The 21,901-nt window shown below is 34.9% G+C and overlaps 1 protein-coding gene across 2 annotated transcripts in view; it reads right to left on the bottom strand.

The window, feature by feature from the left end:
- NSF (N-ethylmaleimide sensitive factor, vesicle fusing ATPase) overlaps window positions 1-21,901 on the bottom strand; it is a 182,337-nt gene that overhangs the window by 42,388 nt on the left and 118,048 nt on the right. For both annotated transcript variants that reach the window (XM_077164052.1, XM_077164053.1), the window contains 4 exons: window positions 14,183-14,348; window positions 13,312-13,386; window positions 12,915-13,102; window positions 4,028-4,123 (listed from right to left, as the gene is read on the bottom strand). In XM_077164052.1, coding sequence (XP_077020167.1) covers window positions 4,028-4,123; window positions 12,915-13,102; window positions 13,312-13,386; window positions 14,183-14,348 — 525 coding nt within the window. The remainder of the gene's footprint in view (window positions 1-4,027; window positions 4,124-12,914; window positions 13,103-13,311; window positions 13,387-14,182; window positions 14,349-21,901) is intronic.

Below are 21,901 nucleotides of genomic sequence, written 5' to 3'. Positions count from 1 at the left end.
TGATGGAACAGAAACAATAAATTACAGGCTCAGATTCTGCAAGAGCCCAAGTTATCTTCAAACGGACCCCTCATAGCCCCTAAGACAAAGAGTATGTTCCACTAAGCTTCTTTCTATAAGAAGTACGTTGGGTCGTGGCCATTCTGTTAAGAGCAAAGAGAAAAAGGGATCATGGACTAAGAGATCAAGTGCTCTCTTAATACTGACTGGACGTGCTATGAACGAAAATGAGAAATATAAAATGGCAAAGGGGAGCTCATGCCCACAAGATCGGGGTGGTAAGGGTTACAGGGGACGTAAGTTAAATAGCATCAAGGTAAGTATGTTCGTAGTTACTACAGAAAATAACTTCGCGTTCACTGATTATTGGAGCTTAAATCACATCACTTGTCATTCTCAATTTCTAAACTCAAATAACTTTCAACTGGCTGCCAAAAGTAGCCAATGACTTTAGCGTGCAGCAATCACATTGAATAATAAGAAGAAATGAGTACAAAAACATAACTCAAGAGATATGTAAAGGCCATGTATCTTGAGAATTTCAAAATTTTAAAGATTATTACATTCCTCAAAAAATAAAACTTTTGACTAGTCAATGAAGGAATAATTTTAATAGTTCTTTAGAACTTGTCCCTCAGAAAATCATTCTTGGCAGTACCGTCTCTGAAACAGCATCCAGTGGTCTCATGCCTCTATTCCTTTGCCACCAAACCATTTTTTCAGCCCACTCTCTTGTATACAGTAGACCTTTGCTTCCTGTGTATAGAGGAGTCCTCATTGCCTGGACTGGGTGTCATAAATTTAGGGGTCCCATGAAAAGTTATAAAGGAAAAGCCTAACAAATACTAGTTGAATGGCTGTTCTAGGAAATCTGTAGGTTGGCTGGCTTTCTATCTTTAATTGTTCCAGCTTTATACTCCAAGCCTTATAGCAATAGCTTTAAATGACTGAACCAGAAAACAATGATTCTCCCCGGCTACACAGTATGTATGAGTCTTACTTACTCATCCTCATCTCATTGTTTATTTTGTCCTCCAGACACTTAGAATAAAGAAAAACTAAAAAATTTGGTATTTAAAAACTCTTGGAATAGATCAGTTAGGCCCAGTTCTAATATTTTTGGTAACTATTACAAATGACAACAGCAAAAGATTAAACCATCCCGATTTCTCATAACTTCTGCAAATAATCATTTTATATTTAAAAGTCACAATGGTCATAAAAAGTAGACAGAACTAAAACAAACTGATTTTTGTCTTTACAGGAGATACTTGTAACAAATAATTATTGTCAAGGATATATAAAGAATTTATACAGATCGAGTAAAAATAAAGAATGAACAATATGATATAAAAACAGGCAAAAACATGAATTTTTCAGAGAAGACACACATATGGCCGATAATCATATGAAGAAATGCTTAAATTCACAAGTAATCAGTGAAGTTAAAATCAAGACCAAAATGAGATACCACTTTATATGCAACTGAATGGAAAAAGATGAAAAAGTCTGACAGTACCAAGTGCTGGAGCAACAAGACCTCAAGGCACGTCACTGGCGACAGTGTTCATTGGTTCAACCACTGGGGAAACAGTCTGAAATTCTCTCTTAAAGTTGTACATTCACATATCTAACAACCTAGCACTTTTAATCCTAAATATATACCTAGGAGAAATTCATTCAAGAAAGCTTCCATAGTAGCATTTATAGCAACAAAAATTAGTAACATTCCAAATTCTCATCGACAGGAAGATGGATAAATTTTGATAGGTACACAATGGTATGCTATTTGGCAATGTAAATAAGTGATGCAACAGCTACAAAAAATCACATAGTTGACTTTTGGTAATAAAATATTTAATAAAACAGCAAGTCCCAGGAGATTATATACATAGTAATTCCCTTTTTATAAAGTTTTTTTTTCTTTTTTAAAAAAATAACGATAACCAAACAAGTGAAAGAAAACAATGAAATACAAAATTCAGAAACAGTGGTTACCTAGGGTAGATGGAGGCAGGGGGACAGGATGGGAGAGGAAAACATAGGTAGAAAACATTCTTATTCTTAGCTTAGAGATAGTTCATGAGTGTCATTATATTATTTTAAAATAAGACAAATAAAATAGGGCTATGTATAAAGACTAATGACAACAGTATGTCATGAATTAAAGATTAAGATTAATGCACTTCTGTGCACTTGAGGTCCATTCGAGACAGAAAACTAAATACACATCTCTTTAATAATGGGCCTTTCTATTTGAATAGTGAATAAAAAAGTATTTGCAAAGTCCCCTTGGGGGAATGGTGAGAAAGGGGAAAGTTCAACTTCCCCAAGTGGAGAATTCTCCATATTCTCACAAGCAGTGGGGACAACCAAAGCAATAGGCTGAGCCCCCAATCTTGGGGTTTGTTCATATGAAACTTAACCTCACAAAAGATAGGCTAAGCCTACTTAAAATTAGGCCTAAGAGTTACCCCCAAGAGAACCTCTTCTGTTGCTCACATGTGGCCTCTCTCAGCCAACACAGCAAACAAACTCACTGCCCGCCCCCTCTCTACGTGGGACATGACTCCCAGGGGTGTGGCCCTTCCTGGCAATGTGGGACAGAAATCCTAGAATGAGCTGGGACTCAGCATCAAGGGACTGAGAAAACCTTCTCGACCAAAGGGGGAAGAGAAATGAGACAAAGTAAAGTGTCAATGGCTGAGAGATTCCAAACAGAGTCAGGAGGTTATCCTGGAGGTTATTCCTACGCATTAAATAGATATCACCTTGTTAGTCAAGGCATAACAGAGAGGCTGGAGAGAACTGCCTGAAAATGTAGAGCTGTGTTCCAGTAGCCATGTTTCTTGAAGATGATTGTATAATGATAGAGCTTTCACAATGTGACTGTGTGATTGTGAAAACCGTGTGTCTGATGTTCCTTTTATCTACCTTATCAACAAATGAGTAAAACATATGGAATAAAAATAAATAATCGGGGAACAAATGTTAAAATAAATTTAGTAGATTGAAATGCTACTGATCAATGAAAGGGAGAGGTAAAGGGTATGGTATGTATGAATTTTTTTTTCTGTTTTCTCTTTATTTCTTTTTCTGAATTGCTGCAAGTGTTCCAACAAATGATCATGATGATGAATATGCAACTATGTGATGAAAAAAAAAGAATGAGCCCTTCTACAATTTGTTTTTGTTCTAATATAGGACCTCAAACAATGGTTATTCAAACATTACTAGTTGTTTTATAGAAAAATGGTTAGTGGTCTCATACTCTATTCTAAAGCTCCAACCATGACTGTTTAATTCTGAGAATATTTTAATAATACTGACACTTCTTTTTTAAAGGGCATCTAGGATGGTGGAGAGTATTAGAAAATTATGGCAGTTAGAGGAACTAAAGGTATTGAACAAGAGAAAAGGGATGCCCTGAAGGAAAATGAGGAAAGGGAGGGAAAGAAGGAGGGGGGCTGGGGGGGAGTAAGAGGGAGGAGGAGGAGGAAGGGGGAGGGGGGAGAGGGACAGGGAGGGAGCAAGACATAACAGCTAGTGACTAACATGTGGAAGATGGACAGTATTTAGGCTTCTGTAGCTTCAAATTGCAGAAGAACCAATAGGAAAACTAATTCTAGTTCAATATAGAGTAAGAACTAATTCTTAAAAAGTCTCAAAATTAAATGGGCTGGGGTGCATGGGTGGTTCAATGGCAGAATGCTTGCCTTCCATGCCAGAGACCCAGGTTCGATTCCCAGACCATGCACGCCCCCCGCCAAAAAAAAAAAAAAATTAAATGGGCTGCCTTATAAGATGGTGAGCTCCCTTTCATGATAAATATTTAGGCAAATATTGTTTAGTCACCCAGTTACCATGGTTTATTGTACAGATGATTCTCATACTAGACATTAAGATTTTCTGATTTTATAAAACTAAATATATGATATAATCTTCCCTACACCAGGTAGAAGGACACTTATTTTTACTGAATCATTTTATTTTTTTGTTTTATATATCACTCCATACACATACTCACTGGTTTGATATCATTCTCCAAAGAGGCAAGGAAGTCTCCTCTTGTCACCTGGAGGCTCTCTGCTTTCTCCATATCCACTTCTACTTTAGTACTGGCCTAATTAGAAATGAAAACAAAAAGTAAGGACTTCCAAGATTTAAGAACAGTTTCAGTCTAAGACTAGAACACTTGAGCATTTAAAAAGCATCTTTTCACAGACAAAACTCATATCCTCAAATTCACAAATACATATAACTTGCCTAAACAATTCTAATTCTAGGAAATTAAAAATGTATTCATGAATGTGGGGAAAGTTATGTGTACAAGAATATATACTACTACAGTAATTTGTAATAGCAAAGACTAGAAGCAAATTAAATGTCCATCAAGAGAGAACAAGTTATGACACATTTGTACCAAAGAATACTATATAGCCAATTAAAAAAAATGAAGCATGAGTAAGAGAAAATGTTTAGAGGGTCTCTAACAACAGTGGATCTCAACCTTGGCTGCACATCAGAATAACTTTTAGAGCCCTTAAAAATATACAGTTGCCCAACCCCACCCTCTTACGATTTTGACTTAACAGATTCAGCAGAGAACCCAGGCATTTTCAAATGCTCCAGAGATGATTCTGAGTTCAAGCAGGTTTGAGAGCCATTACTCTACGAGACCGAGGACCTAAAACTCTGTTTTGTACTCATACATTGCGCTTAAGAATCCTTGTATCCAGCTCCAAATATACTGTTTTCTGCACCTGGAGTCAGCACTTAGACACCTGGAGAAGCAGCAAGCAAGGCCTTTATCAACACTCAGAGCTGCCTGGGCCTGATGACTGATTGAGATACCAGTACATCTTTTAATGCAACTGGGCTCACTACCAATAGCACAAGGCAAGAGAGTCTGATCCTTAAATTGCTACCAAGTGTTTATTTTTTTTTTTAAATAAAGAAGGTATCTACAAAAAGATGCAGTAATAACTAAAGTCTGCCAAGCAAACATTAAACTTCTATTGATTATTAGAAAACAGGACTCGTTCCTCTAGGAACAGACTGCTGAAACAAATGACAGGGTTTTTTTTTTAAGTCAGCCTTAAGAGATAAAAAGAATTATATCAGGAAACTGGATCAAGATGGCAAGCTGAACACATTTATCTCTCTTCCTGCCCCAAATCCTATGAAATGAAAGAAAGGTTGAAAGGCATGGGAAGTACTTCTAGAAGTTTCAACACTTATCCAATAAGAGTCTCCGAAGGAGAGGAAAGAAAAAATGATGAGAAAATATAATAAAAGATATAAGAGAAAACAATTATTTTCACAGCTGAAGAAAGGTGTGTCTTTGCAGTTTAAAGGGTCCAATGAATGCTGAGCAGGATAAATGAAAGGAAAACCCACATCCGTCTAGACTACTGTTGTAAACTTCCAGACCACCAAAGATGAAGAGAAAGTCCGAGGCCCTAACTGAGAGGCAAAAACAGGTTATCTGCAAAGGAGTCAGAATAAAACTGGCATGATATATCCCATTGGCAACCCTAGAAACTAGAAGACAAATGAAACCATGTCTTTGAAAATATGTCCAATATTTACCCCTGAAAAAGATTCCCGTATGTACACAGGGAAACATACGCAAGAATTGTCACAGCAGTATTATTTTTAATAGTTACAACCAGAAATAATCTATACGCTAATTAGTTAATTAATTATATTTACTGAATACAAACAAACAAGGTCCCCGCACTCATGGATCTTACACTTCAAATTATATTATGATATTCTAGAATGCTGTGCATTTATCCAAAATAACCAAGGAGATTTACATGTACTAATAAGGAAATATTCAAGACATATTGCCAAGTGAAAAAATGCAAGCTGCAGTAGAAAATATCTAGTACAATTCCATTAATGTGACTTTCATTAAAAATCCATTAATGTGGGTGGGCCATGGTGGCTCAGCAGGCAGAGTTTTCGCCTGCCATGCTGGAGACCCGGGTTCAATTCCTGGTGCCTGCCCAAGCAAAAAAACAAACAAATAAAAACAACAAAATCCATTAATGTGACTTTCATTAAAAAATACATATATACATGAATGGAAATGTCAAGACAATACACTACAAAGGTATATTCCAAATGCTGGTTACCTCTGGGGAAGGAAAAGGATGGGGTTAGAGATGGTCTTTTTCACTTTACCCAATATGCTTCTGCATCCCTGAATCTTTTACAAAGAGAATGAATTCATGTATGACTTCTATACTTTTTAAAAGAAACTAATAGATAATAGACACAGAGTCTACTTAAATAAACAAAACAACTAGCATTTAAATTAATAGGGCTTTCATTGCCATATATATAATAGCATTTGATAAATATTAATCACATTTTAAAAAAAGTAAATGGTGTAAAATTTTAAAAATGTTTTTTTTGCACGAGGAAGAACAAAGGAATATTATTGCAGGGTGCTGAAAACAGATGGTAATTAACATTTTAAAATGTCACCTTATGTGTGAGACTAAAGCAAAAAATGTTTATTTGGTACAAAATTTATATTTTGAGCAGTGCATTTCCTAATATAACTTATGTAGATAGTTTGATTGAACACCATAGGTGTTTGGAATCTCAGGTAGGACATGAGATTTTGTTGGTTTGTCCAGAGTGATGCCCCAATGAATCCTGGAGTGATTTGATCAGTGAGTGGAAACATATTTGCAAAGCCCCCTTTGGGGAATGGTGAGAAAGGAGAGAAATTCAACTTACCCAAGTTGAGTTCTTGATATTCTCACAACCAGTGTGGACAACCAAAGCAATAGGCTGAGCCCCCAGTCTTGGGGTCTGTTCACATGAAACTTAACTCCACAAAGGATAGGTCAAGTCTACTTAAAATTTAGGCCTAAGAGTCACCCCCAAGAGAGTCTCTTTTGTTGCTCAGATGTGGTCTCTCTCTCCAGCCAACACAACAAGCAATCTATCACCCTCCCCCTGTCTATGTGGGACATGACTCCCAGGGGTGTGGACCTTCCTGGCAACATGGGACAGAAATCCTAGAATGAGCTGAGACTCAGCATCAAGGGGTTGAGAAAACCTTCTCGACCAAAAGGGGGAAGAGTGAATGAGACAAAGTGTCAATGGCTGAGAGATTCCAAACAGAGTCGAGAGGTTATCCTGGAGGTTATTCTTATGCATTAAATAGATATCACCTTGTTATTCAAGATGTAATGGAGAGGCTAGAGGGAACTGCCTGAAAATGTAGAGTTCTGTTTCAGTAGCCATGTTTCTTGATGATGATTGAATAATGATACAGCATTCACAACGTGACTGTGTGATTGTGAAAACCTTGTGTCTGATGCTCCTTTTAGCTACCTTGTCAACAAACGAGTAGAACATATGGAATAAAAATAAATAATAGGGGCAACAAATGCTAAAATAAATTTAGTTTGAAATTCTAGTGATCAATGAAAGCGAGGGGTAAGGGGTATGGTAGGTATAATCTTTTTTTTTCTTTTCTGTTTTCGTTTTACTTCTTTTTCTATTGTCTTTTTATTTCTATTTCTGAATTGATGCAAATGTTCTAAGAAAGGATGAATATGCAACTAAGTGATGATATTGTGAATTACTGCTTATATGTTTTAATGTTTTATTTGGTTTGTTAAATTTCTTTTAATTAATAAATTAAAAAAAAAGTAAATGGTGTAATAGGAAACAAGCATCTCCACAAAAGCACTATGACACTCAATTCATAATATATAAATCTCTAGTATTTTATAGTTCATAAAATATGTTCTTCTATATCATCTCATTTCACCCTGGAGGTTTTTATAAGCTGGTAAAAGTCAAAATAGGATTTCCCTTTCTAGGTACCCTATATACAGGTTTTAACTCTAATTAAAACTTTTTGATACATCCAAAAGGATTCTACAGGATGTAAACTCTAAGGTGGAATTGAAAAAGTAGCTCTTTTTAACAGAATCATACTAAAATTTCAACGATGCTAGCAGCCTCATATTGAAAGTCCCCTGCCTATATATATCACTATGATATTTTTATTTTGATTTTCTCTTACAGTAAAACTTAATGCAAACTACAGAAAAATAAAACAATATGAGAGAAATCTTGTTCACCTTTTAATGCTTGCCCCAAAATACGAAAAATTTCAGGACTGACACTGGTGTTTATATTAACTATTAAGAAAGGAGTTCAATCAATGCATGAAAAATGAATTAAAATGGCTGGGGGAGAGTTATTTTAGAGTAAGTTGTTTTTAGACAATACAGCGATTTTAGCAGTTGCCAAATTGAATAAAAAAATTCCAGTTGAAAATTATTCCTATCTTTTCATTAAAATAAGTTTTCTAAGAACATCTCTTAGACAAAAATTTTGTTTTATTTTAACTAACTTTAACTGCTTTATCAAAAATAGTTTTTTACTCATTGATTAAACTTCTCATGTGTGTGAATTAATGAGATTTTTCTGCATTTTATTTATAATAGCTAATCGATACAGAAGAGGCAGCATCTTTCAGCTTATATCTGTAGGAACTAATAAACTTGTATTTCAACACTAGCAAATATCAAGTTGTCACCCTTAAATTTCATAACCTTTTAAATCTGACCTTTCAAAGTTCTTATCATTCCTTTTAAATTAAGAGCGGAATGACCTTAATCAATGAAAAATTCAACAGAAAATAAGAAATAATTTTATTGAAATTCTCTAAGCATTAACTCAAATTTTTGATTCAGTTGTAAAGGATTGTGTGTGTGTGTGTGTGTGTGTGTGTGTGTGTGTATGTGTGTGCATGCATGCCCTTAACTTATTTCCTTACAACAGATAAGGGCAGAAGAAATTTGGGTTATGAATCTTTTCTACCTGAAGCAGAAATTCCTTTCAAGATAAAAACAGTCAAATGTCATATGAATTTTAGTTGACCACAAACATGGTTTCAAGTACAAATGACATGAACATCAGGACTTTACGACTGGATTTTCCACTTCTTTCAGAAAACCTGTAAAAAAACAGTTTAACAGAAAAGATCTGTTTAGTCCAGCAGACTGTTCAGGCCTAAATCTTCTGAAAAGGAACAAAAACAGCACTAGTAATAGCTTTTTATAATACAAAGAAAGAACATCATTATAAGCAGCTGAAGGATATAGATATTTTAAAGTTCTATACCAATTTTAATAAGGTTCAAATGAAATATTTACTCAATCACTACTAGGTAAAGCTATGAACAATCTGCAGCAACGGGAAGACTAAAACCGTATGCCTTTTGTGCAGCCAAGGAGTTGGAACTTGTTGGGAAAACAGAGCTTAAAAATCTTTTGATAATGTACACTTTTAAAACCGCAGAAAAGGAAATGTTAGTAGCACTTCTTTAGGAGAAGTTAGTGTCTCACACAAGTCAGTTCCCTGAAGTGCCTACACAGTGCCTTGCACTCGATATTACATGCCTTGCCACAGATATAAAAAATTAGAAGGTGTGCCAGTTTGAATCTGTTGTGTACCCCAGAAAAGCCATGTACTTTAATTCTCATTCAATATGGCTGGGTAGGATGTTTTTAATTGTTTCCGTGGAGATGCGACTCACCCAATTATGGGTGGTAACCTTTGATTAGATGATTTCCATGGAGATGTGTCTCTACCCATTTGAGGTGGGGTTGCTTACTGGAGCCCTTAAAGAGAGAACCATTTTGGAAAAAGCTTCAGAGCCACCAGAACAGACATAGCCAAAAGAACAGACAGAGCCCCAGGGAAGGGTCTGAAGAAGCCTGGAGGGAGAGCTAGGAGACGTCGTCATGTGTCTTTCCAACTGAGAGAGAAACCCTGAACATCACTGGCCTTCTTGAACCAAGATATTTCTCCCTGGATGCCTTAGATTGGACATTTTTATAGCCTTGCCTTAATTTGGACATTTTCACGGACTTAGAACTGTAAACCTGCAACTTAACAAATTCCCCTTTTTAAAACCAAGCAAGATAGGTTAATATTTCTCCTTGATAAGTGAGAAAAAATGAGTGAAAGAACTGAATGCATAATCCTACCTTCTGACTATGAAATCTATGATGTCTCCACCATTCCTCATTGCCTGTTAGGCAGATAAACCCATTATATGTTTCTATGTGAGACAACAGATTAGAGTGACTTTTAGGATAGGATTATTGCGGCAAAAAATGACAGATGACTAATTAACAGAAAAATCCAGTGACCAATGCATATGAAAAAGCTCTGTTAACTAGTAAACTAGTTATTACAGATTATACAAAGAAGCACTCATGTGGCCTGAGACAAAAGATCAGTATGGTAGAGGGCAATTATCACATAATTTACACAATTTTTCTTGAAGTCACGATCACTTCTTACTAAAACATTTCTAATATTGAGGAATAATGAAAGAATGGGCCCTGAATGAGTGAACGGATTAATTCTATAAAGGATCCAATACTACATTTCTGCACTATCCAAATTTTGGCATTCTTGAGCTAGAACAAAGTCACTTCTATTATACAGGAAATTATGACTTATGATGAAGTATGAGTTGGAATACATATATCAGCTGACTCATTTAAAAAAAAATTTTTTTTTTTTTTTGCATGGGCAGGTACCGGGAATCGAACCCGGGTCCTCGGGCATGGCAGGCAAGCATTCTTACTTGCTGAGCCACCGTGGCCTGCCCTTAAAAAATATTTATTGAGCATCTACTATGCTTAGTACTGAGATCTTACTACGGTTGTGGTGGGAGATTCCAAGAGATTCCAAGATATGAACTTAAAGTCTAGAATGGGGTAGGGGAACTTTTTCTGTAAAGGGCCAAACATTAGTATTTTAGACTTTGTGGGCCATGCAGTTCCTGTCTCAAATACTCAGCTCTGCTACTGTAGCATGAAAGCAGGCACAAAAGGGTGTGGTTGTGTTCCAATAAAACTTTATTTACAAAAACAGATAGTTGGCCAGATTTAGCCCAAGGGCTACAGCTTGCCAACCCCTGTCTAGAATCATTTATAGGATATACTACAATATACTCATTCTAACTGTTCAGGCTTTTACTATTTCCTGCCTGATCTGTTATAAAGTTCCCCTCTCTTGTCTTGTTGCCAAACTCACTCCCCTAAATACTCCACCTGATACTGCTGCCAGAGTAATCATGTTTTAGCATCATCTCTGCTAGTCTTAAAACCCTTCAATGACTTACCAGAAAAAAAAGTTCACACTTCTTAGCACAGTATCAAAACCTCTTTGTGCTCCATCTACCGCTTTAGTCTCCTGATTTATCCCCTACAATGTCTTTCTCTACTTTCCCTCTCTTGCCTTTTATGCTGAAGCAATTAAACTGCCCTCACACACCATGCTATTTTGTGTCTCTGTTCCTTTGCATATGTTGTTCCCTCTATCTAAAATACCCTACTCCACCAATAGACACTTGCATCACCCAGAAAATTCCTCTGTGAAGTTTCCCCTCACCTCACAGGTTGACCACATCTGACACCTTTTCACTTCCTTACCTTGCATGTATTTTTTATTATTACATGTGGTTGATTAGACTGTGGGCTGGTCAAGAACAGGCAATTTACTTCTTTGCAGTTGTAGCATTAAGCTGTAGCACAGTGTCTGGCATCCAGTATGTGCTGAATAAATCTATTTTGAATCAAAGTCAATAGATGGTACATAAATGATATATTACTATTTCAAGAATGAAGAAAGTATGCTATTCTTGAAAAGGACAATTACAAAAGTTCTGAGGAAGGTAGTGGCATATGAACCAGGTATTGAAAAGACAGCCTTTCCAGAACATCAGCTAGTTCCATCTCCCTACCCCTTATTACAGACAACCCTTCCAACATGAAAAGGTTAGAATGGGCACAGCCTTAAAGACTGGGAGAAAAATCAAAATAATGGTGGAGTTATACAGAGAAGGTCAGGTTTAACAAATGAATATGATTGCTGAATCACTAAACTGATATTTCTTGTAGTCTCCAGTATCTTAGAGCAGCTAGAAGTAAAAACCTAAAATTGTGGAACTGTAACCTATACCAAACTCTGAGATCTGTTCTACAACTAATTGTTGTGCTATGTTTTGAAATGTATTGCATTTTTGTATATATGTTATTTTTCACAAAAAAGAAAAAAGTGATAATAAAAATATATGTATATTCCTTCTAACCTACAAAGTTCTAGAGCAGCTAGAAGGAAAAATCTGAGATGATGGAATGGTAGTCCATGACAAACTCTGAGATATGTCCTATAACTATTTGTTAAAGAGTGCTTTGAAAACTATCGCTTTTTTCTTTCTTTGCTTTGTATATATGTTATATTATACAATAAAAAAAGTTAAAAAAAAAAAAAAGAAAAGAAAAGAACAGGCCCCTATCCATATCAAATCAAACGTGTTCTGGTACATATTTCTATCAGAGTATCAATAGCATTATTGCACTAATTTTCAAACATGACTGTTTCTCTGACTCCTTGAGGGAAGAGGCCATACTTTATTTCTGTGTGTCCAACTTAATACCTGGAAAATAACAGATATTTAGTATATTTTCTGAATGAAGCAGTCCCCATAATTCCAGTATGTGAAAAATCCAATTTCTTATGACATATTACAACTCAACACAGCCGAAAGATTGACAAAAAGTTCTTCAAAATCTTCCATCTTTACATGTCTGTGTCAGATGGTGGCAACCTGAGGTAGACTGGCCAGTGGTTACCATGGGGCAGATGCTACCATTATTTTCCATCACCATTATTTTCCTTCCTGTTACTCTGAAGACTGAGCAGCTGACAATCCTACTCTTTCTAATCTCTCTCTTCTCCACCAAGTGTCAGCATTAGACTAGCCACTGGCATACCTGAAAGGAAAGAGGGAGAATACAGGCATCTATCTATAGGGCTGCAAACCCCTCACCTGCTTAGTTGTCTTTACTGACCTTTATGTGTCTGTTCATAGCAGTGGACTGTGCTGCCCTCACCAGACCCTCCAGTTCAGCACCGCTGAAATTCTTGGTCTCCACAGCCAGTTCTTTAATATCTACGTCAGCGGAGAGTAACTGATGTCCTCTCATTCTTGCTGTGTGGATGTGAAGGATCTGCAGTCGACCTTTCTCATCTGGTAAGCCTGATAAAATTAAAAATAAAATAGACATTTTCCTAGTCTCAAAAATATACCAGAGGAGAGTATTATAATCTTAATGCTTTTCTCACAGGTACTCAAACAAGCACACATCTGCTTCTCAGGATATACACCTTTGTAAACAAATGCTACATTATGACTTTGCTCCCTCCGGTGAACTAAATGTCTCTTTAATTAGTGATGAGTCTGCTTACCAATCTCCATCTTAACTTCTAGCCTTCCAGGTCGAAGGAGAGCCTCATCTATCAGATCTGGTCTGTTAGTCATTCCTGATCACAGAAGTTAAAACAGAAACAATTGACAAATTATCAGGGTTCAAAAATAGGGTAAAATTTCCCTTCATTATATGTGAGAACTATAATTTCCCTGACAGACTAAGGGAACACTTTATAAGTCAAAGAGAAAATCAAATAATTCTAAAATAAAATCATTTGTCCTTGATCTGTTTTAACAAAAATACTTGGAGACTTTGCTTTCATACTTCACTACAATACATGCTAGTAGAACATAATGAAAAAGTCAAACATTTAAAAAGAAAACTTAAGATTCAGAGAGGGTAAGTAACTTGCCAAAGTGATAGAGGGAAATGTGAACATGACTCCAAAGACCTTTTCTTTTCTATCCGGCCAACAGTTTCGAACATTTCAAGAAAAGAGTATGTTCTTTTTCAAAAGTAATCTCAAGATGAATCTTGTTACATAAAACAGTTTGAAAAAGTTATAATAGGGATGCAAGATCTGGAGAGTATGTCCTGGCCCTTAGTGACGCAAAGCTCCTCTGAAGAAACTTGGGGACCTACAGGATCCAGTTTGAAAACCACTGCATTACATGGTGCTGCCTTTTTTATCGACCAGCTTAACCCCACAAATCACTAACATCCATCTCTTATTTGTACTAGTGTCTAGAGTCTAGACACTAAAATAGTCAAATTATTTAATATCACTTGCTCCTAATTTGAAAACACTGGCAAAATTGTTTAATTACAACCTACAAAGATCTTAATTAAAAATACATTGTGTCCCATGATTTTGAAATCATAATAGTTTTTTTTTTAAGCCAACATACCAATAACTAGGATGTTGTTGAGTTGCTCTACCCCATCAATTTTGGACAGCAACTGGTTGACCACAGTGTCATGAACTCCTGTGCTACCAGCCATGCTCCCTCTCTGCTTGCAGATGGCATCAATTTCATCAAAGATGATGATATGCAAACCGCTGTTAGCACCAAGCTATTAAAGGAGGAAATTACATTAAAGGTCATAATTCAAAGGTATTATTAAACAAATTAATCGAAAAAACAACACAAACTCTCAACAGATTGACTGCTCCATTTTGACTAATCAATATAGCAAGTATGATCATGACTGTTACCCTCTCAAAGGCGCTGAAACTGTCCTTAGAATTTCTGCAAACTGAAAAGGCATTCCAGAACCTCATATACAATAGCTATGAAACAGAAGGGCACATCATATACCGATGAAAGCGAACCATCCATTAAATAATTAGATGTTAGCTCACATGCATTCCTATATGTCACTATTTGAAAGAAGAACTCTGATACTTATCAGGCACATTTCTTAAGTCAGTGTATGGCAACTCCCCTCTGTTTCCCCTGAGTTTTGAAGAGAGGATCGTCTCAAAAGCAGTAGGTTTAATGCCTGTTTTGTCATATTATAGAGTTACTTAAACATTAACTTCTACACAGAGGTCAGGTGGGGGTTGAACAAAATGGGGGAAGAAGTTGAATATGATTCACTTATTATCATGTAAAAATGATTTCTTCTTTCTCATAGTAAAGTGGGAAGAGACAATGCTTATAAAAAAACAACAATCAAAAGGATGGTGTTTCTTCTACATAGTGATTTCTGTTTTAGTTTACTGGAAGCAGTCATCACTAAAATAAAGTATATATTTTGATACTTTAATAGTTGCAAATACTTTTAAATGCTAATATTTCACTAGATTAAATTACCAAGAACTTTCTATTTAAATAATTAAGTCTCCTACTGGGGACCAAAAGAGGTACTAATTCCTTTAAAATTTTCTTTCCTTCTTAAAAATAAAAAATAACGTTAGTGTTTAAAAAGTAAAACATATGAGAATGAACTCAACCTAAATATGAGAACAGATGGATAACATAAATTAGATGGTGGCACAATGGGATTCAAGATTAGGTATGATTAGTACTCATTAAATCTTTGACAAGGATAAGACCTTTTTTGGGGTGGGTGGTGCATGGGCCAGGAACCAAAAGGACCATTTTTTAATAAGAGTTTTTTTTTCTTTTATCATAAGAGAAGTAGATGTCAGCTGAGCAAAAACTGTAAAATAAAAAGAAATAAAGTTAAAAAACTTTTATATCATCTCGAAATAAGTGCTGTTAACATTTTGCAGATTTATTTCATATTTTAAATTTATTCTAATTAAAAAATTTGGATCCAATTGCATCTTGTATTCTCTAGAGAATTATTCTTTGAAACCAATTTTAAATTATTTTTGTTTCTAATTGCAAAATAAGTGATCATTGTAAAAAACTGGAAAAATACCAAAAAATATAAAGAAATCACAATCACTATAATTTTGCAGAGCAACTAATATTATTAATTTGGTGCTATATAAATCATTTTGAATCCTGAATCTTTTCCAGTCCAGATAACATCTTAAGCCCTTCCCATGTCTATAAATTCTACTATATAATATGACTTTTAAGGGCTCCATAATATCTTATGATTGGTTTCACAGGTTAATGCCCCTACTCCACATTAACTCCCTCATTGTTAGATATTTAATCATTTCTAATTATTTAGTATTATATATGTTGCTGCAATGAACAGTTTTATACTTAAACCCTTGACACTGGAATGGCTATTATTAAAAAGAAAGGAAGAAAGAAAGAAAATTACAAGTGGTGGAGAGGATGTGGAGAAATAGAAACATTCATTTATTATTGATGGGAATGTAAAATGGTGTAGCTGCTGTGGAAGACAGTTTGGCAGTTCCTTGGAAAGTTAAGTATAGAATTATCTTATGATAGGGATACCCAAATCAATAGGCCATGCCCTCGATCATGAGGCTTACTCTTGTGAAGCTTATGTAGGTAATGGAGAAGCTTAGACTACCTATAGGCAGGTGTAAGAGTTACTTCTTGGAGGACCTTTTTTGTTGCTCAGAAGTGCCCTCAGTCTCTCTAAGCCCAAGTCTGCAAGCGAAATCATTGCCCTCCTCCTTATGTGGGACATGACATCCAGGGGTAAAAGTCTCCCTGGTGATGTGGGAGATGATTCCCAGGGATGAATCCAGACCTGGCACCATAGAATTGACAATTACATCCTGACCAAAAGGGGAAAGAAGTGTAATTAATAAAGTATCAGTGGCAGAGAGAGTTCAAATAGAGTCGAGAGGCTACTCTGGAGGTTTCTCTTATGCAAGCTTCAGGTAGACCTTGCTACCTATCATAACCTGCCAACCTCCAACCAGGACCATTCCAACCAATTCTAAAGAACACCTAGGGCAATATAAGATTCCACAAGGGTTCCAGGCACTAGAGCAACTTTCCAGAAACCTACAACCTCCAGATGGGTGTCTGCTCCAGATAAGTCCTGAAACCTAGCCTAGCCTCTCCAGAATATCAGATAGTTCCATCTCCCTACCCCATATTAGTGACAGACCTTTCCAATATCAAAAATTTAGAATTGCCATAGCCCAAACAACCCTAAAGAGAGATATGGAAAGATCAAAGGTAATGGTGGAATTATACATAGAAGATAGGACTTAACATATGAATATGAATGCTAAGTCATTAAAATATCTCTTTTAGTCTCCAGTATTTTAGACCAGCTAGAAATAAAACCCTAAAATTGTGAAATTGTAACCCATGTCAAAGTCTGAAATATGTTCTACAACTAATTGTGGTACTGTGCTTTGAAATTTATAGCTTTTCTGCATATATGTTATTTTTCACAAAAAAAGAAGGAAAAAAGTAGATTGTGATGATAAAAAAGTATTTAAGCCCTCTAGTCTACTATATTCTGGAGCAGCTAGAAGGAAAAATATGAGAGGATCATATGGCAGCCCATGACAAACTCTGAGATCTGTCTTCAACCACTTGTTGAGTGCTCTGAAAACTACTGCTTTTCAGTTTTTTTGCTTTGCATATATGTTATACTATACAATAAAAAAAAGTTAAAAGAATTACCATATGACCTAGCAAGCCCATTTCTATGTATGTGCCCAAAAGATTTGAAAGCAGGGACTCAAACAGATAACTGCACACTAACATTTTGGAGGCATTATTGACAACTGTCAAAAGATGGGAGCGACTCAAGTCTCCATCGACCAATGAATGGATATAAAAAATTTAGTGTATATATATATATATATACACACACACACACACACATATATATATGTATATGCTATATATATATATATATATATACATATATATATATACACTATGGGATATTTTCAGCCATAAAATGGAATGAAGATCAGATACATAAGACAACATGGATGAACCTTGACGACATTATGCTTCGTGAAATGAGCCATACACAAAAGAACAAATAGTGTTATGATCCCACTGATGTGAAATAATTCAAATAAGCAAATTCATAGAATCAAAATCTCAAATACAGGTTACCAGCAGCGAGGGTGGGGTTAAGAACAAGGAGTTATTGATTAATTTGTGCGGTGTTCCTATTCGAGTTTACTGTAATGTTTTGGTAAGGGATGGTGATGACGGTAGCACAAGATTGTGAATGTAATTAAGTGAACTGAATTATACATGTGAATGTGGTTAAAAGGAGAAATTTTAGGTTGTATATATGTTACTAGAATAAAAATTAAAAAAAATACATAGGACTATATAACACAGCGAACCCCCATTGTAAATGACGGATTATAATTAATAGAACAATTATAAAAATGTTCTTTCATGAATTATAACTAATGTACCACACTAATCCAAAGTGTTATTAATGGGGTAGTATATGGGAACCTTGCATTTTCTATATGATTCTTTTGTACATACAACTTCTGTAATAAAAAATTATATATATAAAACAAAGGCGCATAGCGTATTTAAACACTCTTGAAATAGGCTGTCAAATACTTTTGTAGGAAGGTTTTTATCAATTCATAATTAACAGCACCTATCTTGGTACATCTCACAAATAAAGAATATGAGAAAAATGTAAAAAGTAATTCCCAATTTGATAGATGAACACTGGTATTTCTTTGTTGTTTTTAATTGGCATTTGTCTAATTCTTGATGAGGCTGGTACTTAAAAATATCATATATTTTTGCCACTGGTAATTTTTCTCATTAATTATTTGTTCATGTCCTCTGCACAGTTTTCTGTTGGGATTTAAGAGCTTTTCTTATTGATTTAAAAAAATCTCTCTATATTAAGGGCACTATTATATTTGTTGTAAATATATTTTCCCACTTTGTCATTTGTTCTTTTATTTTATTTATGTATGTTTTTTGATAAATGGGAGTTTTTGTTTGTTTTTATCATACAAACAGCCAACATAACCAATTTTTATTTTTGTGATTTTCCTATTCTTTCTACTCTTAAAAGTTCTTCCCCATTACAGATGCTGATGGTCACCCACATTTTCTTCTGTTCAAAATGCTTATTTACATTTAACTCTTGGAGTTTTATTTTTGTGTATGGTACAAATGAGATGAGAATCCAATTAATTCTTCAGATAGTTAACTGACCAGCTCCTTTTTCTTCACTGATTGAGATGTCATCTCTGTCACACTTTAGATTTTGATGTATTCTAGGTAATTATCAGAATATCTACTCTGTTCCATGGATTCATGCACATTTTAATCTATTAACTTCGTAGCATACTTTAATATTTGGTAGGGCAAGTTCTTCCCCTCCATACATAATAATTCTTTTTATAACTGTTCAGCTATTTTCAACAATGTTTACTTCCAAATGAACATTTAGAATAATTAGTTTTAAAAAAAACAAAAAAGAAAAAGAAACAAACCACCCAAATTTTGATTGGAAGTAGGTTAAATCTCTAAATTAGTTTAGGAGGTACTTACATCTTTAGAGTATATTTAGTCTTCTCAAGGAGAACAATATATCTCTCTAATTATTCAAGTCTTTCATGTCTCCCAATAAAGTTTTATGGTTTTGCTATACAAATTCCTTTGCAAAGATTCATAACTACTTATGCTTTTTGGCTGCATTTGTGAATGAAATTTTTCCATTTCATTTCAGAAACTATACAAATAAAAACAAAACCCATTAGTTTTGTATATTTATTTTATTTTTGGCCACTTCACTCTTATTTATAACATCTAAGTTTTTAGCTGATTTAAAAATAAACTTCCTGGGTAGGACAATCATATCATCTACAAACATTGCTCTGTATTCTCCTTTCTTACAGGAAACTAGTTTTGGGGTATAAGAAATTATTCGAACAAAGACTTACAGGAGGGAGAAATGAAGGTCTACAATAAAAGAACTTAGAAGCATGCATGGCCACCTGAGCAAAAGGTTCAGAGGTAATCAAGGCCCTATACAGGGATAACTAAATTTACTAATGTTGAAAAGCAGAAGTTACACTAATATCATGCCAGGGACTGAAATCTAGAAGCAGTTCTTTCTATTGAAACAGAGATTCCCAAAGGATTTGCAAAGGCAGAATGTCTTTATATAAGATAACTAATCTTGACTTTAGGATGAAAAAGAAGAGGTATGCATTTGGAAGGTCAGTGAGAAACAAACAAGGGTACATAAATGAGGAGAACAGAATCTGTATAGGAGTTCTGGTGATAGGAAAGGTGATAACTAAAAAACAGAGTCTCAAGTTGTGATTATGTCATATGGGGAAGGGGAAAGAGACAGGGAAGATAAGAACTTACCTTCTGCAGAATCTGCAGAAGGGAAAACATGCAAGGAAATTTTTTTTTAAAGTTTCTACCTTGATAAGATTAAAGTATTAATAAAACATCTCACTGAAAATATCCTACAAAGAACAAAATATAACAACTGAACAGAAGGGTACAGAAAGACAGACCTGAATGTCATCTATAGACAACAAAGAGTCTAGTAGTAAACCAGATTCTGTGAGGAGATAAACTATATTCCTAGATGGAGAAATGTAAAAACAGGGCAGATTCTAGATTACAATGCCAGAAAATGCCTACAGTAAAAGCAATCTAAAAAAGGGGGGGACCAAGAACACATGACAGAGGTCAATGAAATGTTACATCAGATGTAGGAAGAAAAACAGTGCCAAAAATGACCTGAAGGGAATTAGATTAGATCTATGACAAACCTGAATATGTAAAGTTTTTATCACACAGATAAAACACTGTATGACTCAGTAATTTCATTCCTTGGTTTATAGCAATTTTGTTTATAATTGCCCCAAACTGGAAATAACCCGAATGTCTTTCAGTGGGTGAATGGATAAAGAAACTGTGGTATATCCATACAATGGAATACCACTCAGCAATAAAAAGGGGTATTTGATACAAGCAACCACTTGGATAGATTTCAAAGGCATATGTTGAGTGAAAGAAGATATGTTTTAAAAACTACATATTATATGATTCCATTTATATGACCTTCTCTATAAGATGAAACTATAGGGACAGAAAACAGATCAGAAGTTACCAGGGATTGGGGGGTAGGATAACTACAAAGGGACAGCATGAGGGAGTTTTTTGGGGTGATGTAAATGTTCCACATCCTTATTTTAGTGATTAACATGAATCCATAGAAATATTAAATTTATAAAACTATACCATATCAATTTTATTGCATAATAATAAAAACCAGATAAAATACTTTATAATACTTATTCTGTTATTCATATTGGATCTATTATTTATTCTTTGATATAATCTTATGCAAAATGATAGTCACAGGTTCATCAAGATTTCTAAAATTTAACTAGAGGTTTTTTATTAAACATTACTTACAAGCTGTTCTCCTTCCACAAATATTTCAAAAATTACATTCAAATCTGAAAATAATCAACTTCATTTCTCAATATCATTGTATTTATTAAATAGATGTCTGATAATAAATGGCAGCTTGCTGCTTTAAAAAAATTCATAACCAAAACTGTTCATCTTTCCATCTGCAGAAAAGACAAAATGAGGAATTGGCACTATAACCTCAAATCGGTTAAAGTTCTTCTATATAGTACAGTATTAATTCTTGCTGACTTCTGTATAAAACAAGGATACTCCTGTTTGCGCTGAAAAACTGTGTGAGTTTACATTATTTTTAATAGACTTTTTATTCAAGGGTTGTCTGTCCAATAAAGCATGAAACAAAAAGCTGCTATTATGTGTGCTTTATGCTGCCACTGAAACCATGGCTTCCTTCTCAGCCTAACCTCAAAAATCGCATATGTGGACAGGGAAGCCCAAAACAATAAGAACACTGTACTTGAATAAATGATCGCAGGGGCAATCTGTCCTAAACCTAATTCCGTACAATTCTGACCTTTTCAAAACGTTACTAATCTTGTGACCTGTCATCAGTTCCCTTCCCTCAACCTAGTCAGTACAATAATATCAATTTTTACAGGTGTCACTTAAATAAAGTCACATTCTTCCCGCGATAAATTAGGAATCTGGTAGGGAAGATATCAAGATTGATGTTCACAGATTAATATAGCTGAATCAATAAACTCTTTACCAAAGTGTTTAAATCTCCACAATACAATCTTTTTCAATTCATTGGTTTCTAGCTCTGTTGTTTCCATCTGCAAAGCCTTTCCCCATAGAAACAGATCA

Source organism: Tamandua tetradactyla, chromosome 6, assembly GCF_023851605.1.
Source record: "Tamandua tetradactyla isolate mTamTet1 chromosome 6, mTamTet1.pri, whole genome shotgun sequence".
NCBI lineage: Eukaryota > Metazoa > Chordata > Mammalia > Pilosa > Myrmecophagidae > Tamandua > Tamandua tetradactyla.
This window is presented reverse-complemented; position numbering and strand designations above follow the sequence as displayed.